Here is a 23,532-nt window from a genome sequence, read left to right as displayed (position 1 = left end):
AGACGAGACACTGAGGTCAGAGGATCTGTCCTGAACTCAAGTGCTTTGAAGATCAAATCCATTTCCACAGAATTCTGGATTCAGAATCCCAGGGATTCAGAGCCTGGATGCTGCCACTGCCCCCTGAGTTTTTGAATGCATCACTGCCAGGCTGGAGCTGCCAGCAGCACCTCCAGGGGTGTCCCCAGCTGAGAGGGCTGAGATCACAGCTGACACCCCCCAGAGCATCCTCTGCCACAGCCACACTGCAAAATCAGCCTCCCACAAAATGTTTTTAACACTGGAAGCATCACTGGGACAGGCATGGGGAGTTTTCCTACTGAGAGGAATGGTGGGTTTGTCTTTCCAAACCAGCTGGGGGTCTGATGGGAGATAAAAGCAGCACTGGGAGAGAAAAGAAACAATGGGAAGGATTCCACTGATTGGTGAATAGGAGAAGAGATTTGATTTTACAAATAAACTTTAGGTTGGCTGAGAAACGAAATTGGACATTGAAAGGTGAAAGAAACAATGGGGAAGAAAAATCCCAAAATTCCATAAGAATTAAAAATTAAAAAGGAGAGTTGTGCATTAGAGGGGAATCTCTGGGATCAGGTGTTCTGGGGAGTCTGAACCTCTCAGGTACCTCAGAAATGGGGGAAAACCCCTAAATTCCATGAGAATTCAAAATGCAAAGGGAGGGTTGTGCATTAGAGGGGAATCTTTGGGATCAGGTGTTCTGGGGAGTCTGAACCTCTCAGGTACCTCAGAAATGGGGAAAGAGAGAAGGGAAATGCAGCTGGGAAATTGGGATAAAAAGGAGGCTGCGACATCCAAAAATCTGAGAGACCCCAGGGGATGCCCCATGGCCTCTCCCTTGATGGGAATAAAGTTCCAGGGCTGCTCTGGCTCCTTTCTGGACACAAACCTCTGGTGTTTGGGGATGAATTTTCCTAACACTACTAAGGTGGATTATCAAACACTTCCTACCCCTGGAGATCAACAGCTGGGAGGGAATGCAGCCCTGTCCTGCTGCTGGATGGACTGGGGGTTAAGGACCAGCCCAGATTTTGGGGGAAAACCCACAAAGGCTTTGGCAGAGCTGTCACTGAACCCCACAGTCCATCCTCCCGCTCCTTTGGACTGAGGGAAGCTCTCTGCACATTAACTCTGCTTCCCTCCTGCTCCATTTCCTAATTAACTCCTCTGGATGTCTGGGATGAGTCCTGATAAATCATTACTGTCAGGAGTTCAGAGAAACATTTCAAACCTTATCAAGAGATAAGAAATCAAAACAACTGTAAAAACTGCTCATGGAGAAACACTCCCAGTTTATTGCAGCATAAACATCCAAGGGCAGATTTAATCCCAGTGGCAAAGGAAAGAGAAGAAGATGTTTATAAACATCACTGTAATGAACACTGTACCTCGTTCTCAGATTCCCCTGCTCAGGCAGCCCATCGTAGATGGATAAAACATCAAAATCTTCCTCTAATGCAAAGGACTGGAAAACGAGCTGTATCCTGTTCTGCTCCTCAGCAGTGATTGTCCACGTGCAGTTTGCATAATTGGGGTATCCATAGGGAAAGCCTGGGCTCTGTATTGTCCCGTTTGGGCCCTGCAATGTGTGACTGCAGTTCTGGGCTGCCAAGAGAAAAAAAAAAAAAAAACAAAAGCACAAAGTCAGAGGGCGGCAGGTGAAGGTTGGATGTGCTCAGAATCCCAACAGAGCACACGGGGCTCTTCCCACCAGGAGGAACAGAGGAAAGGAAAATGGGAGGATGGAGTTTTGGTCTCCTCCCCGCAGGGATGTGCAGCCCAAGCCCCCAGGCACGTCCTGGACTCACAGCAGCTGCCTGGCCCTGGGGACAGACAGCTCCTTCCTCAGCCACCCTTCCCCAGCCCAGCACCGACCCAGAGCTCTCCCATCACACTCTGGGCACTTGGGATTGCACCCTGCCAGGTGCCAGGCCCTGCTGGGGCACAGCACGGGGACAATGCAGAGCAGAGTGTCCCCTTCCCCAATTCCAGGACAATGCAGAGATCACTGTCCCCTTCTCCCCCAATGCCAGAGCTGAGTGTCCCCTTCTCCCACAATTCCAGGGACAATGCAGAGCAGAGTGTCCCCTTCCCCAATTCCAGGACAATGCAGAGCTCACTGTCCCCTTCTCTCCCAATTCCAGAGCTGAGTGTCCCCTTCTCCCCCAATTCCAGGGACAATGCCAGAGTTGATTCTCTCCTTCTCCCCCAATTCCAGGACAATGCAGAGCTGAGTGTCCCCTTCTCCCCCAATTCCAGAGCTGAGTGTCCCCTTCTCCCCCAGTTCCAGGACAATGCAGAGCTCATTGTCCCCTTCTTCCCCAATTCCAGGGACAATGCCAGAGCTGATTCTCTCCTTCTCCCCCAATTCCAGGGACAATGCCAGAGCTCACTGTCCCCTTCTCCCAAAATTCCAAGACAATGCAGAGCTCACTGTCCCCTTGTCCCCCAGTTCCAGAGCTCACTGTCCCCTTCTCCCCCAGTTCCACCTGGACACAGGCAGGAGAAGGGCTGAGTGTGCAGGCAGTGCCTCATCCCCCCCTCACCCTGAGAAAGCAGAAGGGACCCCAAGGAGTGACAGAGCCACCAGGGGCAGCCTGGCTGCACAAAGCTCAGCCACAAACCTGTCCTGACTCCAAAAAGAGCAGGACACAGTGCAAGGCTTGGCCAAACAAACCATCCTGAACAAAAGGAGCAGCAGCAGCACTCACAGCCCTGCCAGCCCTGATGGGGGACACAGAAATCACTGGCCAGACGCTGCCTTGGGGGGCTGCTGGTTCCTCTCAGCCAGGTTTGTGCTCCTCACTGTGCCTCAAGACACAGAACATCTTCAGGCAGTACCTCTGAGGAGGTGCAGAGAACAGAACCCCCTCCTGTACCACCAGTGAAACAGCTCAAACCTCCCTCAGATCCATCTCCCCTGCCCCAGGCTGCATCCCCAAGATAAAGAGCCACCATGTACACTCACAGGACTGATGAGATTTTCTTCTCTCTGGGGACTCAGGTACATGAATTGTTTTGGGAACAGCCTAAATGACAAATTCCCTTCGGCCTTTTCCTCCCCCTTCACTGCTGCTGTACCTGGCGAACTCTGCAGGCACAGAGAACTCACTCCAAACTGCTCCGACCCTCCCTGCTTTAGTGGAAGAATTCCTCACACAAAGCCAAATTCTGGAAGGGTCAATCTGGTGGCCCAAAAGCTGAGTTTCACCTTCATCCCCTGAGCTGCTGCTCCAGCTTTTCCCACCCATGCTGGATTGTTTACCCTGCAGAGGCTTTCAAGTCGAAATGCATTAGAGTAGAAATTACTTCTTTGATTTCTCCTTGCCTTTTTTTTTTTTTCCCTCCTTTTTTTTTTTTTTTTCTCAAAGGCATTTGCACTTCTGAGTGCCAAGAGCAGCTACAGGTACAGGGCTGCAGAGTGGTGCTCATTAAAGGCAATTAAAATTAGATTGACCTACTTTGGGTGCAAAAAACGCTCCGTGGAACTTCTCCCTGCAAGACAGAGTTTTATGAATCTAAGACAGCCCATCCTATTTACTACCCAGGGAATCTTTTTGTAGCACGTTTATGGGATCAATGAGAGGCAGGACAGCCCCACAATCCACCAGGGATTAAAGTGAGGGAGGCACAGGATTCCTTGCCTGGAGTATTTTGCATTTCTGTAGCACCTGGCTTTTTGTCACTACAGAAGAGACAAATCCGCCTCCCTCCTCCACTTGGGCTCCATTTCTTTTGGGGAGTTCACTGGAAAAGCTGAGTGCCAGAAAGCTGCACAGGAGTGGGAATATTCCTGTGATCACAGAGGAGTAAAATGAAGCCCAGTTTGGTTTAAGAACCAAAGATCCACGAGCTCTGTTCTCCAATTCAGTCGAATCCTCTCTCCAACCTCAGCCACGCTCAATAAGCAGCAGGGGGATATTGAACTGTCCCTCCTGCTCATTTTTATTTTAATCATAAGTTCATCAGAACAATTTAAGGCAAATGGGAAATTAAAGAGGCTGTATCACTCAATTTCCTGATGGTGTAAAAGCCAGCAAGGCTGCACAAAGCTCAGGAAATAAATTCAAGGTCACAGACACCATGTTCCAAACACTTCCAAGGTCACATGGAAGCTCCAAAATCCACAAACTCAGGCCAGTACCTGTGCCACAAATGGACATAAATCTGCCTGAAAGAACAAATAAATAATAGAAAAATAAGGCAGAGTTTTATGATGTATCCAATCAATCTACTGAAATATTTGCATGTTCACGATGTTGACCCAGAGGTGCTCTGGGTACAGATAAAAGAAAATTGCTTATTGCAAACAAAGCACAGCTTTGCAAAAGCTGCCAAACTGGGCAGTAATATATTCTGTAATAGCTGTAATAGCAGAGAACTTCATTTATATTGGACATTGCTGGAAAAAGTCATCAGGCACGGAAAGAAATCCGGGAAGCTGAGGGAATTTATGTGTTCTATCATTTGCTTCCAGGTCTGAGTTAGTTCAGCTCATCCTTGACTGACAAAACCTTATCTGAAATTCAAAATTTCTCCTGTGAAGATTGCAGAAACAATTCCCTTTATCCCTTTGGCCCAGGAGCACAAACAAGCAGAAAGATATGAAAGGGCAGAGCCAGTGCCTGCGCTGGCAAGTTCCAGGTGGATTTGGGGTTGACAGAGGACAATTCTCTCCAATTCTCCCAAAATTTCTGGCACATTCTCCCAATCCCAAAGCCTGACAGAAGGCACCTGCAATTCCTCACCCAGAGATGAGAATGCTGCAGCCAGCTGAGGTGTGCTCCAGCCCCTCAGCTCTGCTCCATGGGCTGACATTCCCGAGGGTGGGATCCCCTGGGCTCATCACAGGGATGGCTTCGTGGGCATTTGTCCCATTTGTGATGGAGGGAAACAGAGCTGGGGCCAGGCTGGGCTGTGCCAGCACCTCCTCTCAATTCTGCAGAGTGCTTCCTTGGGAGTGGGGCCCTGAAATGGATCCCTCAGCTCTGCTTTAATGCAGCAACTCCAGACAAGGACAAGGATCGTTGAGGGCATCATCATTTAGGGGATCGGCATTGAGGGGATCAGCATTGAGGGGATCAGCATTGAGGGGATCAGCATTTAGAGGATCATGATTTAGGGGATCAGCATTTAGGGCATCATCATCTAGGAAATCAGCATTTAGGGGATCAGCATTGAGGGGATCAGCATTTAGGGGATCAGCATTTAGGGGATCAGCATTTAGGAGATCATCATTTAGGGGATCACCATTTAGGGCATCATCATCTAGGAAATCAGCATCAAGGGGATCAGCATTTAGGGTATCATCATTTAGGGGATCAGCATTGAGGGGATCATCATTTAGGGGATCAGCATTTAGGGGATCAGCATTTAAGGGATCAGCATTTAGGGGATCAGCATTTAGGGGACCAGCATTTAGAGGATCACGATTTAGGGGATCATCATTTAGGGAATCATCATCTAGGAAATCAGCATTTAGGGGATCAGCATTTAGGGGATCATCATTTAGGGGATCATGATTTAGGGGATAATCATTTAGGGCATCATCATTTAGGAGATCATCATTTAGGGGATCAGCATTTAGAGCATCATCATTGAGGGGATCAGCATTTAGGGCATCATGATTTAGGAGATCATGATTTAGGGGATCAGCATTTAGGGCATCATCATTTAAGGGATCAGCATTTAGGGGATCACCATTCAGGATCTTCACAGGATCATTTAGGCTGCAAAACACCTCCAAAACCACTGAATCCTTTAAGGAAACCCACAGCACTTCGGGAAAACATCTTTATCTGGGACACCACCAATGATAATTCACTGATGGTGATTCCGTTTCTCAATTTTTTCACACGTTGGTTTAACCAAATCTCCACTTCCAAGAGTCCTTCTGTGCCACAGACACTCTCTGAACTAATTGGCTTCACCCTGGGCTCCTCACGAGGGAAATGATGGAATATTTACCCTGCACTACTCTCAGCTTGTAACACACACTTTAATCCACACGCTACAAAACTCAACGTGACCAGACACTGCAGTGAAAAATAAATATCAGCTGAGCAGAGGAGAGCTCCAAACCCCCCCAGGCTTCACTGTGGGGCTGCCATGAAGAGAAAGGAAGGGTGGCAGGAGCAGGAATCACATCCTTGTGCTCCAGAGCAGAGCTCTTGTGACAGGACAAGCTCCAGGAGTGGAGGCAGAGGCTCGGGGGAGGTTTTATTTGCGCTGTAAATCCAAAGTCATCTCGACACACGAGCCAGGATTGTTCTGGTGCCAGTCACTGCAGATTTAGAGGGGCCCTGAAGCAGCACCAGCTCAGCCCAGTGTCCCAGAGGTGGCAGTCACCAAACCCACCAGGGTTTGTGCAGGACAAACAGGAGATTCAGCCACTCACAGCAACAGGATTTTGGTATTGCTTTCAAAGGAGCAACACTCCAGGGCAGGAATGAGCTGCCCTGGCTGCTGCTCCTTCCCAGCCCTGCCTGACAGGGAATTCCAGCAGCTCCAGACTGAGATAAACCTGAGCAGCCAAAGTGTGTCACCACAAACCTCCCCCCTCTGCCAGGAGGAAAACAACAATAACAAACAAAGGCGTTCTCTGACGTGACAAGCGCAAAGGAAACCAGTGGGGAAAAAATCATCTTCCACCTACTTGCAATTCCTTAAACTTCAATCCCAGGCCAGATCCAGGGAGGTGTAAAGCAAGGAAGAATTGCAGCTGCTGGTTTACACCATGTTATTATCCAGGCAATGCTTGAGAGAGAGGCAGACTGAATTTATCTCTGAAGTGCTTCCTGAAATACAAGTCGCTGCACTTTGTTCCTCAGCAGAAACAAAATCTAATTTAGCAAACGCTGATGCATGGTCACTGCACAATTCAGTGGGAACAAATATCAAATCATGCACAGTGCCTTGCTCTCAGCAGCATCATTTCTGGAGGATCCATGGCTGCCTCCTCCCTAATGCAGCAGTTTGGGGTTTTGCCATTTGCTGTAGTTACTGTTACTCACACAGAAATGCTGTTATTCCCCGTTGTTCTACAGCCCATTCCACAGCCACAGGCACTTAAAAAACCTTTCCCCAGCAAACACTGAAATGCACAGGCAAACACTGAAACACCAGGGGCAAACCCTGCTTGTCCAGCACCACCTTGTCACAGACGTGCTTTATGAACAATCCTTTCTTTAGGATTTTTCCTCCTGAGAAGCTGAGAGGCCTCAGGAACAAAATGTGAACAATGATTGTGGGATGCAACAGGTGGAGCTGGGATTGGGCTCATGTGGTTGTTTCCAATTAATGGCCAATCCCAGTCCAGCTGTCCAGACTGTCCTGGTCAGAGACAAACCTTTGTTCTTCATTCCTTTTCTATTCTCATCCAGCCTTCTGATGAAATCCTTCTATTCTTTTAGTATAATTTTAATATAATATCTATCATAAAATAATAAATCAGCCTTCTGAACATGGAGTCAACATTCTCATCTCTTCCCTCATCCTAAAACCCCTGCAATCACCATCACACCACCTGCAAGGTTTGCTGACCTCACCCCACTGCTCAGAGCCCTCCAAACCCACCCACACCAACTCCTCATCGTTTGCACTGCCTTCTAAAGGGGAAAAACCTTCCTGTGCCCATTGTTTAGTGCTGTGCATCATTTATGAAATGCTGAGACTCAGGACATGCCCTGGGTGATTCGAGACCCTGGCAGGGGACTCAGAGACCTTGGCAGGGAGTCACAGACACCTGTGCCTTTGATTTTAGCCCTTGGAAACAATTGCCAACTTGGTGTGAGGAGTTACAAGCCACAAGAGTTTGAGTAGAATGATAGGAGAATGATAAAGAGAATTTATTGCCCCATTATCAGGAGAAATGAACTTCTTCCTGCCTGCTCAGCCCTGCAGATGCCATCAGGATTCAGAGGAAGAAGCTGACACTGCCCAGACAGAATCCTGGTGTGAATGGAATTGATGCATCATGGATGAGCTGTGTGAATATGCAACAGGCTGTTCCTTTTAAGGGTTAATCCTCTGTTCACGTGGGTCCTTTTTCAGGTTATTTTGCCCAGAAAAACTACCTGGACTGTCCATAACTCTTTATTTCTATTGTCTCATATTGTTCTAATCCAAATTGTCCAAATTATTATTAATCTAATTGTATTACTATTTTTATAACCATTTTATTACTATTAAACTTATCTTAAAAACAAGAGATTGGCCTTTTTCACACCTGTAAATTCAACACCTCCACACTTGATCAATGGGAGCCCTGCTGCCCTCAGGATTCACCTTCTCTGAGCTGGAGCTTAACCTCCAGTCTCCTATCAAAGCCTGCTGGGTAATAAATAATGCAGAGTCATTCCATTAACTGTAACTTCATCAAAAGCCCGTGGATCCAAGAGCATCATCAAGGGGATGATTTCCATCTCAGACAGCCTGAGCCTGCTCCCCTCTGAGCACAGGGAGGGATGAGCTGGGCAATGCAAGGGCAGGAAATAAAGTGCATTCGAGCTGAATTCAGCCCAGAAGTGTCACCCTGATATTTTAAGATTTTTCTGAGCCTTCTGATGTTTACATTCTTGTAAGGAACCTTCTAACACATTTTCTGTAAATAACTCATTGTTCTGCATTCTTTTATGGAGGAGGAGAAATCTGATGGGCTGTTGGTTTGTGCAGTGTCATGGGAGAGGTGGCACTGTCACCCTCCAATCCACTGTCACTCTTGGAAACCTATAAATCTTGGAGTCAGAAATTAAAAACTCTCTTTTTACATTGAAAAGAGCAGCCTGTCCACATCAGGCCAGTGAGACAGAAGAATCCAAACCCCCAGCTCAGCCCAAGTGAGCACACCCAGATTTCCACAACTCTACAAATCCCAGGAGTCCCTCACTGCCCCCTGCCACCACTTTGTCCCTTTTAGTGCTGCCCAGGCTGTTACTGCATGTGAAAAATGTCTATTTTATGATTGGATTTCACAAATATTAAAAATGAATATTGCATGTGTTAAGTTAGAAAGTGATGCTGCATTGATTTTCATAAGTAGTGTGGTAAATATACTTTTAGGTTATAATATAAGGTTAAAATAGAAACCATGCTATGTGGGGTATTTTTTTTCTTTGCAGAGCTCCCACACCCCAGCGCTGCTCCAGCCCAGCAATTCCATTTTCAGGCCATCCCAAGCAGGAAGAAAAGGAACAAAAGATGCAAAAGTCATCCCCAGTGTGCTCTCCTTTCCCAATCAAAAATGTTTACTCTAATTATATTACTATTTTTATAACCATTTCATTAGTATTAAACTTTTAAAATTTAAAAAAAACCCAAGTGATTGGCGTTTTTCACACCATCTAACCACAGGTGTGTCTGTGCTGTGACAAAAGTGACTTTATTTGGTGCCTTTGGCACGAGAACAAGGCACATTCGTTCTGCCAGGCCCTCTGATCTCCACAGGGCACCTTGGCTGAAGGAGTTCAGACACTCACAGCCCAAAATCCCCCAGGAAACAAAACACCTGAAAGCCTCAGGAGGAGCAACACTCGAAAAATCAAATTGAGCAGCCCCAGTTGATAAGGCTTTAACACAATCCCAGCTTTCTGCCCTCTCCACTTGTCAGCAAATCCATTTCTTGGTGCAGATGTTCCACATTACAAGTCTGGCCCCTGTGGCACTGCAGCAGCTCCAGACTGAGGTGAAATCCTGGAGCTGTGTGTTCACATCCACAGAACTCACCCCACACCCTGAGCACAGAAAAACCGGGCTGGAAAACTCCTGGCAAAGCTTCCACACCCCGAGAGGTTCCACTGTGTCAGGGAAATTCATCCCCAAACACCAGAGGTTTGTGTCCAAAAAGGAGACAGAGCAGTCCTGGAACTTTATTCCAATCAAGGCAGAGGCCATGGGGCATCCCTGGGGTCTCTCAGATTTTTGGAGGACGCAGCCTCCCTTTTATCCCAATTTCCCAGCTGCATTTCCCTTCTCTCTTTCCCCATTTCTGAGGTACCTGAGAGGTTCAGACTCCCCAGAACACCTGATCCCAAAGATTCCCCTCTAATGTACAACCCTCCCTTTGCATTTTCAATTCTTATGGAATTTAGGGGTTTTTCTTCCCCATCGTTTCTTTCACCTCTCAATGTTTAATTTCATTTCTCAGCAAACCTAAAGTTTATCTGTAAAATCAAATCTCTTTTCCCATTCACCAATCACCTCTCTGTTTCTATTGTCTCATATCGACCTAATCCAAACTGTCCAAATTATTATTCCTCTACTATTTTTATAACCATTTTACTACTATTAAACATTTAAAATGTTAAAAACAAGTGACTGGCGTTTTTCCACATCCCCAGCCCTTGTCAGCAGGATGACAAACCCAGGCACTCCTGGAGCTGTTCCCACCCAATTAATGCAGATCCTGGGGTGAGGAACAGCCCCACTGGGAATTCCCTCTGTGGCCTCCCAGCCCCTCCAGTGCCCTTGGATTCCACCTCAGAATTGCTGAATGCTTTGCCTGGGAAGGGACCTCAAAGCTCCTCTGCACTTCTCCTGTCAAACCAAGAGTTATCCTCCAAAAATAAAAGGTTTAAGAGGTGGTGAAGGCACTGAGATGGGAGCTGGGAGGCTCTGACTGATCCCCTTGGTGACCCCTTGGTGACAAACTCCACAAAACCAAAGCCAAGTTCACAAATCCTTTCCAAAGGAACTTCAGAGCCCCAGGTTTGGAGATATTTTATAATCCTCTGGAGCCTTCCTAACCCCACCTGAGCTGTGCAGCCACATTTCCCTTATAAACCCTCCCCTGGGCAAGTCTCCACTTATTTTGGCATCTAAATATCCTTGAAAATCTTGTCCTGGGAGTCAGAACCTCAATTAAAATGTTCAGCCTGATTCAAAACCCTCTGAAAATTTTACTGTTATTTTCTCTCTAAGATGAACACAGCAAAGATTTCATTTTTTCTCACCTCCACTGCAGATATCTGTAAAAATGACACAGATCATCTCAACCCCCAGTTGAAATTAAACTCAGAAAACAGAAGGTAATTTGATGAAAAACTTTTTTTCCCAGAGTCTGCAAATGGACTCCCACTCATGTGCAGCATTTTTTTTTACTCAGTCTCATTTACGAGGTGCTAATTATTATCGCCAAAAACAAATTTTTCAATTTGTATTTCAATTATTTTGCAGTAAAATAATATTTGCATTTAAATGGTTTATCCAGGGGGCTCAAAGGCATTTTCATCTCGGGTGTTAGGATTACCTCAAAAAAAAAAAAAAAAGAGAAAATAAAAATTGAAGAAGGTGAAGTGAGGTTCAAGGTGAAATCCATCTCAAGTCACAGTGGAGCCAAAATTAAAGAATTCCTCATGAAAATCTTTCATTATTGGTCTCCCCTTGTCACCATTAAACATTTAAAACCAGCTTGGTTCCCTCTGCCACTGGAGCTCTGTGTCCAGCTGTAAAATTCAATGTTCCCTCAAGGCCCAGGGGAGATGCTGGCCTCCAAATCCCATCTCCCTAAAATTTACAAGCCCTCAGCCCCTGGAATTCTCCCAAAACCAACAATTCCATCCTTTCCCTGCTGGCTGAAAGGCAGCACAGGGGGCAGAGCTCCTTCAGAACCAAATCTGCACTGAAAAGTCTTTTTCATCTCAGGGAGTTCCATGGGGTTTCTTCCCCCTTCCCACCACGTTTTGGACTCTAATTCAGATTTCACACATCAATTCATTAACCAGCTTGTATTTTCAGGCTGTTTTTTCCTCCCAGAAGTTACACAAGTCCCCTTTTGGTGCTGGCAGAGTGGCCACAGAGCCTTTTCAGCCCCCAGAGACCCAGAGAAGCTCTGCCAGCAGCCAAAACAGAAGAAACCACTTCATCCACTGCCATCCCCAGCACCTCACACCTCCAGAATTAAAAATATCACTGGGAAGAACAAGCAGAGACTCCACTTATTAAAAGCTCTCCACTCTTGCACCACCATCCTCATCTCCCCACGCTCTGCAAAGCAAAATGTTCTGTGTGTTTACAAGAGCTCTGAGATCCTCCAACAAAACCCCCTCAGCCAGGCAATTGTATTCCAGCAGCTCACACTTGTGTGATTGGATTTGAATTACAAAAAAGAGTCCAACAGAAAGCAATTTCTCCTGGGAATTTTTGTTAGGGTATAAATCCAATTTTTACTTGATTCCGTTAACAGCACTTTCATATTCACTTCCTTTAAGTATTGCAGCACTTGATATTTATTACCTAATGCCTCCTTGTCACCTTGAGCAATCAATGAAAGTCACCTGCAGTTGACAGTACAGAGGAAAGTTAATAAATAAAAGTTAATAATTCACTTCACCCAATGAGCCAAAAAAACAAGGCAGTCACATGCCCCAAAGAATAATAGCTACAGAAGGCTCCTGGCAGATTATCTGGAGAAAGAGTGAAACATTTCAATTAGACTGAATTTTTCAGTCCATTTAGACGTGAGTTTCACGTCTACAATGGCAAAACCTCGATTTTTATTTCAGGGAATGGTGGAATGGCTTGGAGGGGATGTTAAAGATCAGCTGTGGGCACTGAAATCTGTCAGCTCTGTAAAATGTGATGTTGCCCTGATTTTTGAAGTTTTTCTCAGCCTTCTGATGTTTACATTCTTGTGAGGAACTTTCTCACACACTTTCTGTGAATAACTCATTGTTCTGCATTCTTTGATGGAGGAGGAGAAATCTGATGGACTGTTGGCCTGTCCAGTGACATCAGAGAGGTGGCACTGTCACCCTCCAATCCACTGTCACTTTTGGATATCTATAAATGTTGGAGTCAGAAAATAAACTTCCTTTTTTTCACCTTGAGAACAGCAGTGTGCTCTTGTGTTCTTTCGTGTCCTACGGTGACAATGTCCCTCTGTCCAAACAGAATCTGGGAACTCATGGATGCTCTGATAGCCCAAAACCAGATTTTTTTTGGTGCTGTTTTGACCCAACTTAGAAAAACTCTTGTGCCAAGCACTGATTTTCCACGACTTGTACAATTTCTGCATCCTGTGCCCTCTCCACCTCTGCAGAACCACCGGAGAAACCCAAAACTCCCTCCTATTAACATCACATTGTATTTTATTTTCCTCTCGCCTCCTCCATCCATTTAAAACCTCATTTTCACCCACAGACATATTCCACTTCATCTTAGTTTTCAATCCCCAAAGCAGATCAATACCTTTCTTCTTCAATCTACATAGCTCTCAATCAAGGAGCTAACAGGGGGTGAATTGAATCGACTTCTACGTTCAAATTGGGGATTTTTTGTCAAAAGTCTCATTTGTTAACTGCATTTCATGGAAGAAAAAGGCAAAAAACTCCCTGTAACAGCCCTCAGTGTTGGACTCCTGGGTAAAAAAAGGTCATCATTTGTTCTCTAATTTAAGATTGGGAAGTGCTCCCAGGAGGAACAAATGACAGAGCCTCTCCCAAGCCGGCATTTTAAATCCAGCAAAATGAACTTGCTCTTGCTAAATGAATTTAGTTAATTCAGTAGGAAGAAGTGCAGGTGTTTACCAAGAGGTGACAACAGCAGGGACCTTGCAGGGTTGGTTTTTTTACCTTCAATCTTGTCCAGGGTGAGAACCAGCCCTGCCTGTGCCGCTGGAGAAGGGCCCTGGGTCAGTGGGACACCAGGGCCAAGTTAAAAACAGGATCCTGGAATGGTTTGGGGTGAAGAGAGACCTGAAACCTCATCCTATCCCATCCAAAAGAGACCTTAAATCCCATCCAAAAGAGACCTGAAACCTCATCCTATCCCATCCAAAAGAGACCTTAAATATCACCCAGACCCATCCAAAAGAGACCTTAAATGCCATCCAAAAGAGACCTGAATCCCCCTCCAATCCCATCCAAAAGAGACCCTAAACCTGATCTAATTCTATCCAAAAGAGACCTTAAATCCCATCCAAGAGAGACCTGAAACCTCCTCAAATCCCATTCAAAAGAGACCCTAAACCTCATCCAATCCCATCCAAAAGACCTTAAACCTCATCCCATCCAAAAGAGAGACCTTAAACCTCATCCCATCCAAGAGACCTTAAATCTCATCCCATCCCATCCAAAAGAGACCTGAATCCTCCTCCAATCCCATCCAAAAGAGACCCTAAACCTCATCCCATCCAAGAGACCTTAAATCTCATCCCATCCCATCCAAGAGAGACCTTAAACCTCATTCCATCCAAAAGAGACCTTTAAACCTCATCCAATCCCATCCAAAAGACCCTAAATCTCATCCCATCCTATCCAAAAGAGACCTTAAATCTCATCCCACCCAAAAGAGATCTTAAACCTCATCCAATCCCACTGCTCCCACTGTCCCAGGTTGCTCCAAGCCCATCCAGCCTGGCCTTGGGAAGGAACCCAACCCTGGGAAGGAAGGCACAACACTGGTGATGCCTTTTGGGGCCACCTAAAATCACAGGCCAGACAAAATTAAGGCAATAAAAAGCAGTTCTACCTATTGAAGGGCCTTCAGGGCAGACAAAGCCCCCCAGGGCTACACCTAAAATTGACAATGGGTCACAAGTTTTCACACTTTTATATGGGCCATTTGCATATTGGGGGTTAATTAATTCCAGTTACAGCTTCAATTAATGAAGTCATTGACCCCAAGTTTGCTGCCCCAAAACTCACTTTTGTTTCCATCTCACTGAGGTGTCCTTGATTGCCCAGCCTGGAGGGGAATTGTTGTGTGTAGTGGTTTTGAGGTTTTAATTTTGAGGTTTTGAGGTTTGCATCCCTTCCCTAAATATCTCTCAAGCCAAACCAGGACATTGTGTCTGCCCAAAATGGGGAAGCAGCAGCTCACACTGTGCATGGAGTTTGGAGTTGTACACTCAAGAACTGCAGGATTACAAATACATGAAAAATAAAAAACCCAAAATCCTAAGGCATCTCTGGGAAAAAAAAAAAGTCCCCACACAATGAGGGACAAACTCCCCATCCTTCAAACCCTTCATTATTCCAGCAGGTGAGCCTTATTTTAATATTAACAGCCCAAGTGGTGCTTAACTTTCATGAGAGCCCCTTGGGAATGCTGCTGCCAGCTGCCCAGTGTCCAGGATCCCTGCCTAACCTTTCCCTAATGGAGACAAAACAACAATAGAGGGATATAAACAATATGCTGTGGGATGCAAGGAGCATCTTTAAAAATGGCATTGCCTTTGGAAAAGCACCAGCTCCATTATCCTCCTGCAGGATGGGATGTTTTCCTCCCCTTTCCAGGAGGAAATGGATTTTTCTGGGTGTTATTATTTGGTGGATAAAGGGGAAAGGAACATTGAATTGTGCCTTTGTCAGAGGAGAAATGAGCTGTAATTTTCTGTACCCCTGAGTTTACCAGCTCTCCACAGCCCTTGCAAGGTGCAGAGTTTGCTCTGCCCACAGCAGTGAGAAGAGGGGAGAATCCTGCTGGGATTCATGGATTTAAACACGTGGGAGGGGAAGGATTGGGGACAGGATGTGACCCCCTGTGAGCCACCACTCCCCACCACAAAGCTCCAAAATCCCACTCCTCCTGTTTTTCTCAGGGAATAAACTCCACCTCAGGCCATGCAACTCCAAAAGTAATGACATAAATACCACCAAAAAAAAAAAAAAAATCTTATTTCAAACTCTGCTTTCACTAAATTAACTAAACAAAATATTGATAAAGTGCTGATAAATAACAGGAACCGTAACAAGGAAACAAGTTCTCCATTTGATCTCTGCCATCCTGCAGGCATTCATCTTCATAATTAATTAGATAATACTATTAGTACAGCACTACTTTTCCCCCTCCACAGATGAGAAGCTGGAGCTCCCATAATTTAAGCAACTGCTTCAAAGGCAGAGTGTGTGGCAGGTGAAATTCAGAAGGTCCAGAGCATCCTCTCTGCCAATATCCTGCTTTTCTAAAGCCCAGCATCCAATTCCCTGATGCATCTGGCAAATTCTCAACGCACACCTCCCACCTTCCCCGTCTCTGGTGAGCACACTTTGCTTTTAAAAGCTGCAGTCTTTGCATAAAACATGGATCTAAAGGTATCAAAAGTGTATAAAAAGGCAATTCTGTACAAATTACAGGAGCTGTGTGAATCCTCCCTGCAACAGAAACCGTGCTTGGTTTTATTGCTGACTTTTTTTGACAATGCTGCTTGAAGTTCAGTGGCAGACAGACAACTTTCACCTCCAAATGTCACTCACAATTAATCCCAAATTGTACATGAAATGCTTGAATTCACTCCATGCAATCAAGGGACAGAAGCAAGAGCACAGAAAAGTTGAGCAGTTAATCAACCTTGTGCAATCTGTACCTGCTGAAAGCTCCTCCCAAACATCCCAAGATTTCTCTCTCTCTCTCTCTGTGGAATAAATCTGGAAATCATTTTGCAAATTCTGTTTATCCCCCTGTTGTAGGTGTGAAAAAGGCCAATCTCTTGTTTTTTAAAATTTTAGAAGTTTAGTAGTAATAAAATGGTTATAAAAATATTAGTACAATTAGAGGAATAATAATTTGGACAATTTGGATTAGGACAATATGAGACAATAGAAACAAAGAGTTATGGACAGTGCAGGTACCTTTTCTGGGAAAAATAAGCCCAAAAAAGGACCCACATGAACAGAGGATTAACCCTTAAAAGCAACAGCCTGTTGCATATTCACACACCTCATCCATGGTGCATCAATTCCATTCACACACAGGATTCTGGCTGGGCAGTGTCAGCTTCTTCCTCTGAATCCTGACAGCAGAAAAAGTTCATTTCTTCTGATAATGGGGCAATAAATTCTCTTTCTCTGAAAGATTCAGGTGTCCTGTGGTTGCTATCTGGTGAGAGTACCTCATTCCTTTCTTTAAAAAAAAAAATCCCACATACATAGTTCCTATTTTAACATTATGTTATAACCTAAAACTATATCTAACACAGTACTTGAGAGAATTTACCCAGCATCACTTTCTGACACAACACATACAATATTCACCTGAATATTTGCAAAAGCCAATCATAAAGTGTGCATTTTTCACCAAGGGATGGGGAAGGGAAGCAGAGTGAGTGAGGCTCACACCCTGCTGGATCCCCCAGTGCCCCCACAGCCAAGGGAGGCAGCAGGACCTGGGCTCTGACAACTCCTGCAAGTCAGGGGAGAGTGCAAATAACAGCAGAGCACTGAAGCAGCAAATCCCCAGTTGTGGTTAATTCTCTGCCTGTGATTAACTCATCTTTCCTGGCCATTCCAGCCCTCCTTGCACCTCCTGGTGCAGCTGGGGCTGCGATTATCAGCCTGTGACCGCGCCACTGAAGTGACAGCTGAGGACCAGGCAAAAACAAGGCACCAAGGCAGGTGGGTGAAACCCAAATAAAGCCATTTCAGCAGGGCAGAACAGACTTCCCATCCCAGAGGTCAGAGGAACAAACCTTCCCTTCCTTTTGTGTTGAAGTGTTCTGGACAAAGACACCTTTATTTGAGATTCACCGCTGGTTTATCTGTCTGGAAATGGGAATCACAGACATTTTGATAAATGGATGCAGGAATTGTTCTGTTCCAGTGTAACCACTGTGAAATGCCTTTGCACAGACACAGCTCCAACCTCATCTGCAGCAGGGAGGCTTCTCAAAAACCACCTCAGGAGCTGCAGCATCACATCCCCGTGCTGGTGCTCAGCGTGGGATGACGCAGGAGTGACATCCAGGCTGCTCCTGCTGGGTGACCTTGGCCAGCCCTTCCTGCTCCTGCCTCCTTCCCTGACTTCCAGCACCTCCTGGGGCACCCACTGCTCTGCCCAGGAGTGAAGCAGGAGTGGAAATTCATTTTTACCAGCAGGAAATGGGGTGCTGTGGGTTTGCTGCTGGTTGGGTGGAAAGAGGAGCTGCCTTCTGAGGAAGAAGTTGAAACACCAGCAAAGATTGAGAATTTTTTTGGTGAGGACTTGGCTGCAGCTCCAGTCCTGCCCAGATGGTGCCCACACAAACCAGGCTGGCTCTGGTGGCACTGGTGGCCTTTTTCTTGTGTCCTCCTAAGGCAATCCTTGCTTGGCAACAGAATTCAGGCAGCACTGCAAGAAAGCCCCTCTGGGCTGTGATTTCCATCTTTCTCTCCAGAATGACACAAAATACTTGCTGAGAGTTTAGAATGTTCTCTCTGCCACACAAGGGCCACCTCCAGGTGTATCCAGGAGGAATTTCTGCATGGGAAGGGTGGTCAGACATTGGAGCTGCCCAGGGAGGTTTGGGGTCTCATCCCTGAAAGCCTGGATGTGACACTCAGAGCTGGGGACAAGGCGGGGATTGGGGACAGCTTGGGCTCTGTGACCTGGGAGGGCTTTTCCAGCCTCACTGCTCCCAGGATTTTGGGTGTTTACACCTCAAGTAACGGCACTGCTGATGATTCACACACCAACAGCAGTTGCTCCACCTCTTCCCAGGTGGAGCAGAAAGCCTCACCTGCTTTCAACTCCCCCTAAATCCTGATTCCCTTTCCCTTCCCTTCATTCCTCAGTGGATATTGGAGCCACTCAATGGGATTCCAGCACCTCTGACATTTCTGTGCATGTCAAAGAGACAGCTCAATGCTGCACTCAACAATTCCAGCAGTAGAGAATCTTTACTACTTAATCATTTCCCTTTTTTTTTGGAGCCCTTAAAGTCTTATCTCTCCCCCTCCATTTGAATTTGCTCTATTTTCTGTTGGGAAAAAAAAATAAAAAGCCTAATTTAAATTTAGGCCTATTCATGGTGTTTCTGAACCTCCCAATGCCTGGAAACATGGAGGAGAGTAAAGAAGTATTATTTAAAATCCACTCAGCTAAACAGAGCTTTGTTATAATTTCACTAAAGCCTGTGAAAAATTACTCCAGCCCCGTGTCTTAGGATACTCCTGATAAAAATGGAGTTAAAAAGACTTCTCTTGCAATGCCATGGGCTCAAAACCAGTTTAGGCTGCCTGACCTTGCCCCCAACTAACCCTCAACATTATCATAACAATTTCCTCTGGTCAAGATCCAGGCCAGATTCTGGCAGGGGTTGGGAGGGCAGCAGCAGGAACAGAAGCACAGCTGTGAAATTTGGCATTTCCCACCCAGCTGGGCTCTCAGAAACAGAGAAGGGCAGCAATAATTCCATGGGCTGGAAATCCCTGGAATGCTGCTGAGAGCAGGAACCATTTCCTGGGTGAGGAATGCTCAGTTCTGCACAGGGACACATCCCCTGGTCAACACCCAGCCACACCTGGGACACAAATCCATCATAAACAAAATTTATAAGCAGCTTCCTAGGAAAGCAGTCTGGAAAAAAACTGTTTTCCATCGAGGAAAAAATAATAATTACAGGGGTTTGAAATTGATGAGCTGGTGTTTCCAGCTCCCTTAACCCAGTACCAAGCAAGGTGCTAACTAATAAAGCACAGTGTATAAATAATGGTGTCAAGACCCATTTATAATAGGCCATTAAAATGTGTTTTATCTGTGTTTATCCACACCCACGGGGCCTGCACATGGCCCTGCTGCACCCTGCAGTGCTGGAGCTGAGCTGATTCTCCAGAAAGCACCAGAAAGGGGTGAGCAGCACTGACTGACAATCAGACAGAATTCCAGAATTCCAGAACCATCACACTTCAGGGCTCACCACCAAGCCACAGCCAAAGGCAAATCCAGTGCCCTGTGCCCATTTTATCCCTGTGAAACCATCACTGCAGCCTTCAAACTGCGAGGGGGAGCCTCACAAAGACAAAATAAACTTCCAGCTGGAAGGGGGAACCTCACCAATGAGAGGAATGGTGGGTTTGTCTTTCCAAACAAGCTGGGAGATAAAAGCAGCACTGGGAGAGAAAAGAAACAATGGGGAGGATTCCACTGACTGGTGAATGGGAAAAGAGATTTGATTTTACAGATAAACTTTAGGTTGGCTGAGAAATGAAATTGGACGTTGAAAGATGGAAGGAACAATGGGGAAGAAAAATCCCTAAATTCCATAAGGGAGGGTTGTGCATTAGAGGGGAATCTTTGGGATCAGGTGTTCTGGGAAGTCTGAACCTCTCAGGTACCTCAGAAATGGGGAAAGAGAGAAGGGAAATGCAGCTGGGAAATTGGGATAAAAAGGAGGCTGCGTCCTCCAAAAATCTGAGAGACCCCAGGGGATGCCCCATGGCCTCTGCCTTGATTGGAATAAAGTTCCAGGACTCCTCTGTCTCCTTTTTGGTGTCTGTGGGTGAATTTTCCTGACACAAAGCACTTCCCCAGCCACATTAAACTTCAAACTGCAAGTGAGAACCTCACAAATCACTTCCACAGCCACAATAAGCTTCCCATCACCAGGCACCACCTTCCCTCTGCTCCAGCTCCATCCTTCCCCCAAGGGAAGCTCCATCACCCTGCCCTGGGACACGGCAGCACCCGAGGGCACCCCCAGCCCGTGCTGGCTCTCAGAAGGTCATTTCTGGGCAGGCAGGGCCCAGCTGATGTGCTGGGAGCGGGGTTTCTCCCCCTTTTCCTGTCCAACTCCTGCCCGCTGGCTCCACACACACGGCTCTGCTGCCACACTATGGGAACTGCTGGCTACTGCTCCCCGCACAGCCCCGGAACGGGAGAGCCTGGAGCTCCTGGAACTTTGTTCCACCGGGGTTCAGCACTCAGAACAGGGTGAAATCATTTCCTGGGGTTGCACCCCAAACCTACTGTGACCCTACAAAGGGTGGGTGCCTCCCCTCCCTCCCTGCATACCCAGCACCAGGCGCTGACGCCCAAGTTGGCATCCTGCTCTCACAAAAACATCCTTGCTGGGGTTTCAGAATCTAAAGAGGGGACTTATTGATCAATGCCTCCGGCTCTGATGCAGATAAAAAACCATCTGAGGGCTAAAAAGCTTTCTCAGGTCTTCTGCTCACAAAGCAAAACAACCCAGAGCATCAACCTCTGGCTGAAGGATCCAGAACAGAGAGCTCAAAATGCAGACAGGAGGGAGCAGGGGCCTGAGAAGAAAGGATTAAATGCTCAGTGAGGTACAGAGTGAAGCCTGGAAGATCCAGTATGAGTAAGCCACAGACAGCTCAGAAGAAGAGAAAAAGCTGTAAGCCCCTGGTAGAGTAAATCTGAGATTTAGGTATCTCTCCATCAGTCTGCTCACATGGGGAAGCTCAACAGAAGCTGCTGGAATGGTTTTCCTCTGTGCACAGGCTGAATGTTCATGCTGAAGAGATGAAAAATAGCCACCAAAAGAAATATTCAGCCTTTCTTAGGGACCTGTAGGTTGTTTGGGTGGGTTTAGAGCCTTTGCTAACAGATGCTCCCAGTCAGCAGAACTGTTCAGCTCCACTGCAAGAGCGCTCAGGAGCAGCAGTTAATCCTCATCCCCCAGCCCCCGAAAGGAAACCTGCCTTACATAATAAAATCAGCCTTGCATTCCAGAGAAAGTTTTTCCTCCCCCCCCCAATAAAAAAAAAACCCCAAAAGAACAAAAAACCCAAACCCAAGGAGCTTTCATACACATCAACACCCAAACACACATTCCTCCAGCCTAGGATACAGCAGACAAGACAACAGGACTTGGAAACTTGGAAATGGGGGCACTGCACAGTGTGGAGAGCAGCCACTGCCAAGCACTCGGCTCTCCCACTCTTCCCCCTCCTACACACACAGAAGGACAGTCCCTAAATATTTGCTGTTTACACCAGAAATAAACTTCACTCCCTGGATCTGCTTTGGCTGCAAGGGCAGCTGCGGAGATGAGGCAGGAGACACAAGCAAACTGCCCCCAAATTCAAGTCTTCTTCTGCTTCCAAGCCCAAACATGCATATTTCATAAAAACCAGGCTGCTGAGGCCAGCGAGCTCATATATAAGAGATAGTCAAGGCAGGAGGAAAAGGAGCAAAGTGCTTCCATCTTCATGCAAGGCATCCAGAAATCTGTTCTATCAGCTGTGGGCAAGCAGCAGGGTGGTGAAATCCTGAATTAAGATGCCAGGGAAAGACAGAGGGGAGAGCAGCGCTGGCATTTTTCACAGTCATGCTGCACATCAGCAGCTCCTGAAGCAGCTCATCCCAAAGCTGACCCAGCGGAGCAGGGGAATGAGATCATGGAGAGCCAGAGCCTTTCCCACACGGCAGCGCTGGGAAAGCTGCTGCTCCCGAGGGATGCAGCTCCAGAGCTCTGATCCAACACCCTCTGCCGTGCCCAAGATGCCAGGGCACAGTGGGCCACCACCACAGTGGCACACAGCACAGTGCCACCACCCCAGTGCCATCACCCCAGAGCCAACAGCCCAGTGCCACACAGCTTATTGCTACCACTCCAGTGCCATCACCCCACTGCCACACAGCCTACTGCCATCACCCCAGTGGCACCACCCCAGTGCCACACAGCCTACTGCTAACACCACAGTGCCATTACCCCAGCGGCACACAGCTCAGTGTCACCACTCCTGTGCCACATGCCCCAGTGCCACCACCTCAGTGTCACCACCACCTTAGCGCCATACAGCCTCTTGCCACCACCACAGTGCCACCACCCCAGTGCCATCACCCCAGTGCCACACAGCCTATTGCCATCACCCTAGTGTCACCACTCTAGTGCCACACAGCCTATTGCTGCCACCCCAGTGCCATCACCCCAGTGCCACCACCCCAGTGCCACAGAGCCTATTGCTACCACTCCAGTGCCATCACCCCAGTGCCACCACTCTAGTGCCACCCAGCCTATTGCTGCCACCCCAGTGCCATCACCCCAGTGCCACACAGCCTATTGCTGCCACCCCAGTGCCATCACCCCAGTGCCACACAGCCTATTGCCACCATCCCAGTGGCACACACCCCAGTGGCACACAGCTCAGTGCCATCACCCCAGTGCCACCGAACCTACTGCCACCACCCCAGTGCCACACAGCCTAATGCTATCACCCTAGTGTCACCACTCTAGTGCCTATTGCTGCCACCCCAGTGCCACCACCCCAGTGCCACACAGCCTATAGCCACCATCCCAGTGGCACACATCCCAGTGGCATCACCCCAGTGCCACCACCCCAGTGCCACCCCCCAGTGCCACCCCCCGCAGCCCCGCTCCCGCCCGGGCTCCATCCCCGCTGCATCCCCCGGAGCCGGGGCAGGATCGGGACCGCAGCCGCTCCCGCCGAAGTTGCCCGCGGCACTCTGTCACTCACCCATGGCCGATCCTGCCAGCAGCCCCAGCGAGAGCAGCAGTGCCCGGCTCCAGGCGCTGCCCTCCGCCGCCAGCAGTGCCACCATGCCCAGCTGCCAGCAGTGCCTTCCGAGGCTGCAGCTGCATCCCGGCCGGTGCCATCCCAAGGAAGGTTGCATGTCAAAGGGCAGCGGCACGAATGGGGCGTGCTGGGGGTCCGCTGCTCGCCGCTGGTGGGTTTTTCCCCCTTTTTTCCTTCCCCTCGGCGATTGGGATAGTCCTCGGCTCGGCTGGATGAAGAGGAGAAAGGAAGGAGGAGGGGGGAGGTGAGGGGGAAGCGGGTCAGGCTTGTGATTTTGATTTATTTTTTTTTTCCCCTTAATTTTTTTCAGCCCGGGAGG

The 23,532-nt window shown here is 47.4% G+C and overlaps 1 protein-coding gene across 1 annotated transcript in view; it reads right to left on the bottom strand.

Moving 5' to 3' along the window:
- The window catches only part of CSMD2 (CUB and Sushi multiple domains 2), a gene marked incomplete at its 5' end in the record, with an annotated part of 252,580 nt that extends 229,270 nt beyond the window's left edge, over positions 1-23,310 (bottom strand). Inside the window, 2 exons of the mRNA XM_084222825.1 lie at positions 1,407-1,623; positions 23,154-23,310. Coding sequence (XP_084078951.1) covers positions 1,407-1,623; positions 23,154-23,310 — 374 coding nt within the window. The remainder of the gene's footprint in view (positions 1-1,406; positions 1,624-23,153) is intronic.
- Positions 23,311-23,532: the final 222 nt, after the last annotated feature.

Source organism: Fringilla coelebs, assembly GCF_963513975.1.
Source record: "Fringilla coelebs genome assembly, chromosome: 28".
Lineage (NCBI taxonomy): Eukaryota > Metazoa > Chordata > Aves > Passeriformes > Fringillidae > Fringilla > Fringilla coelebs.
This window is presented reverse-complemented; position numbering and strand designations above follow the sequence as displayed.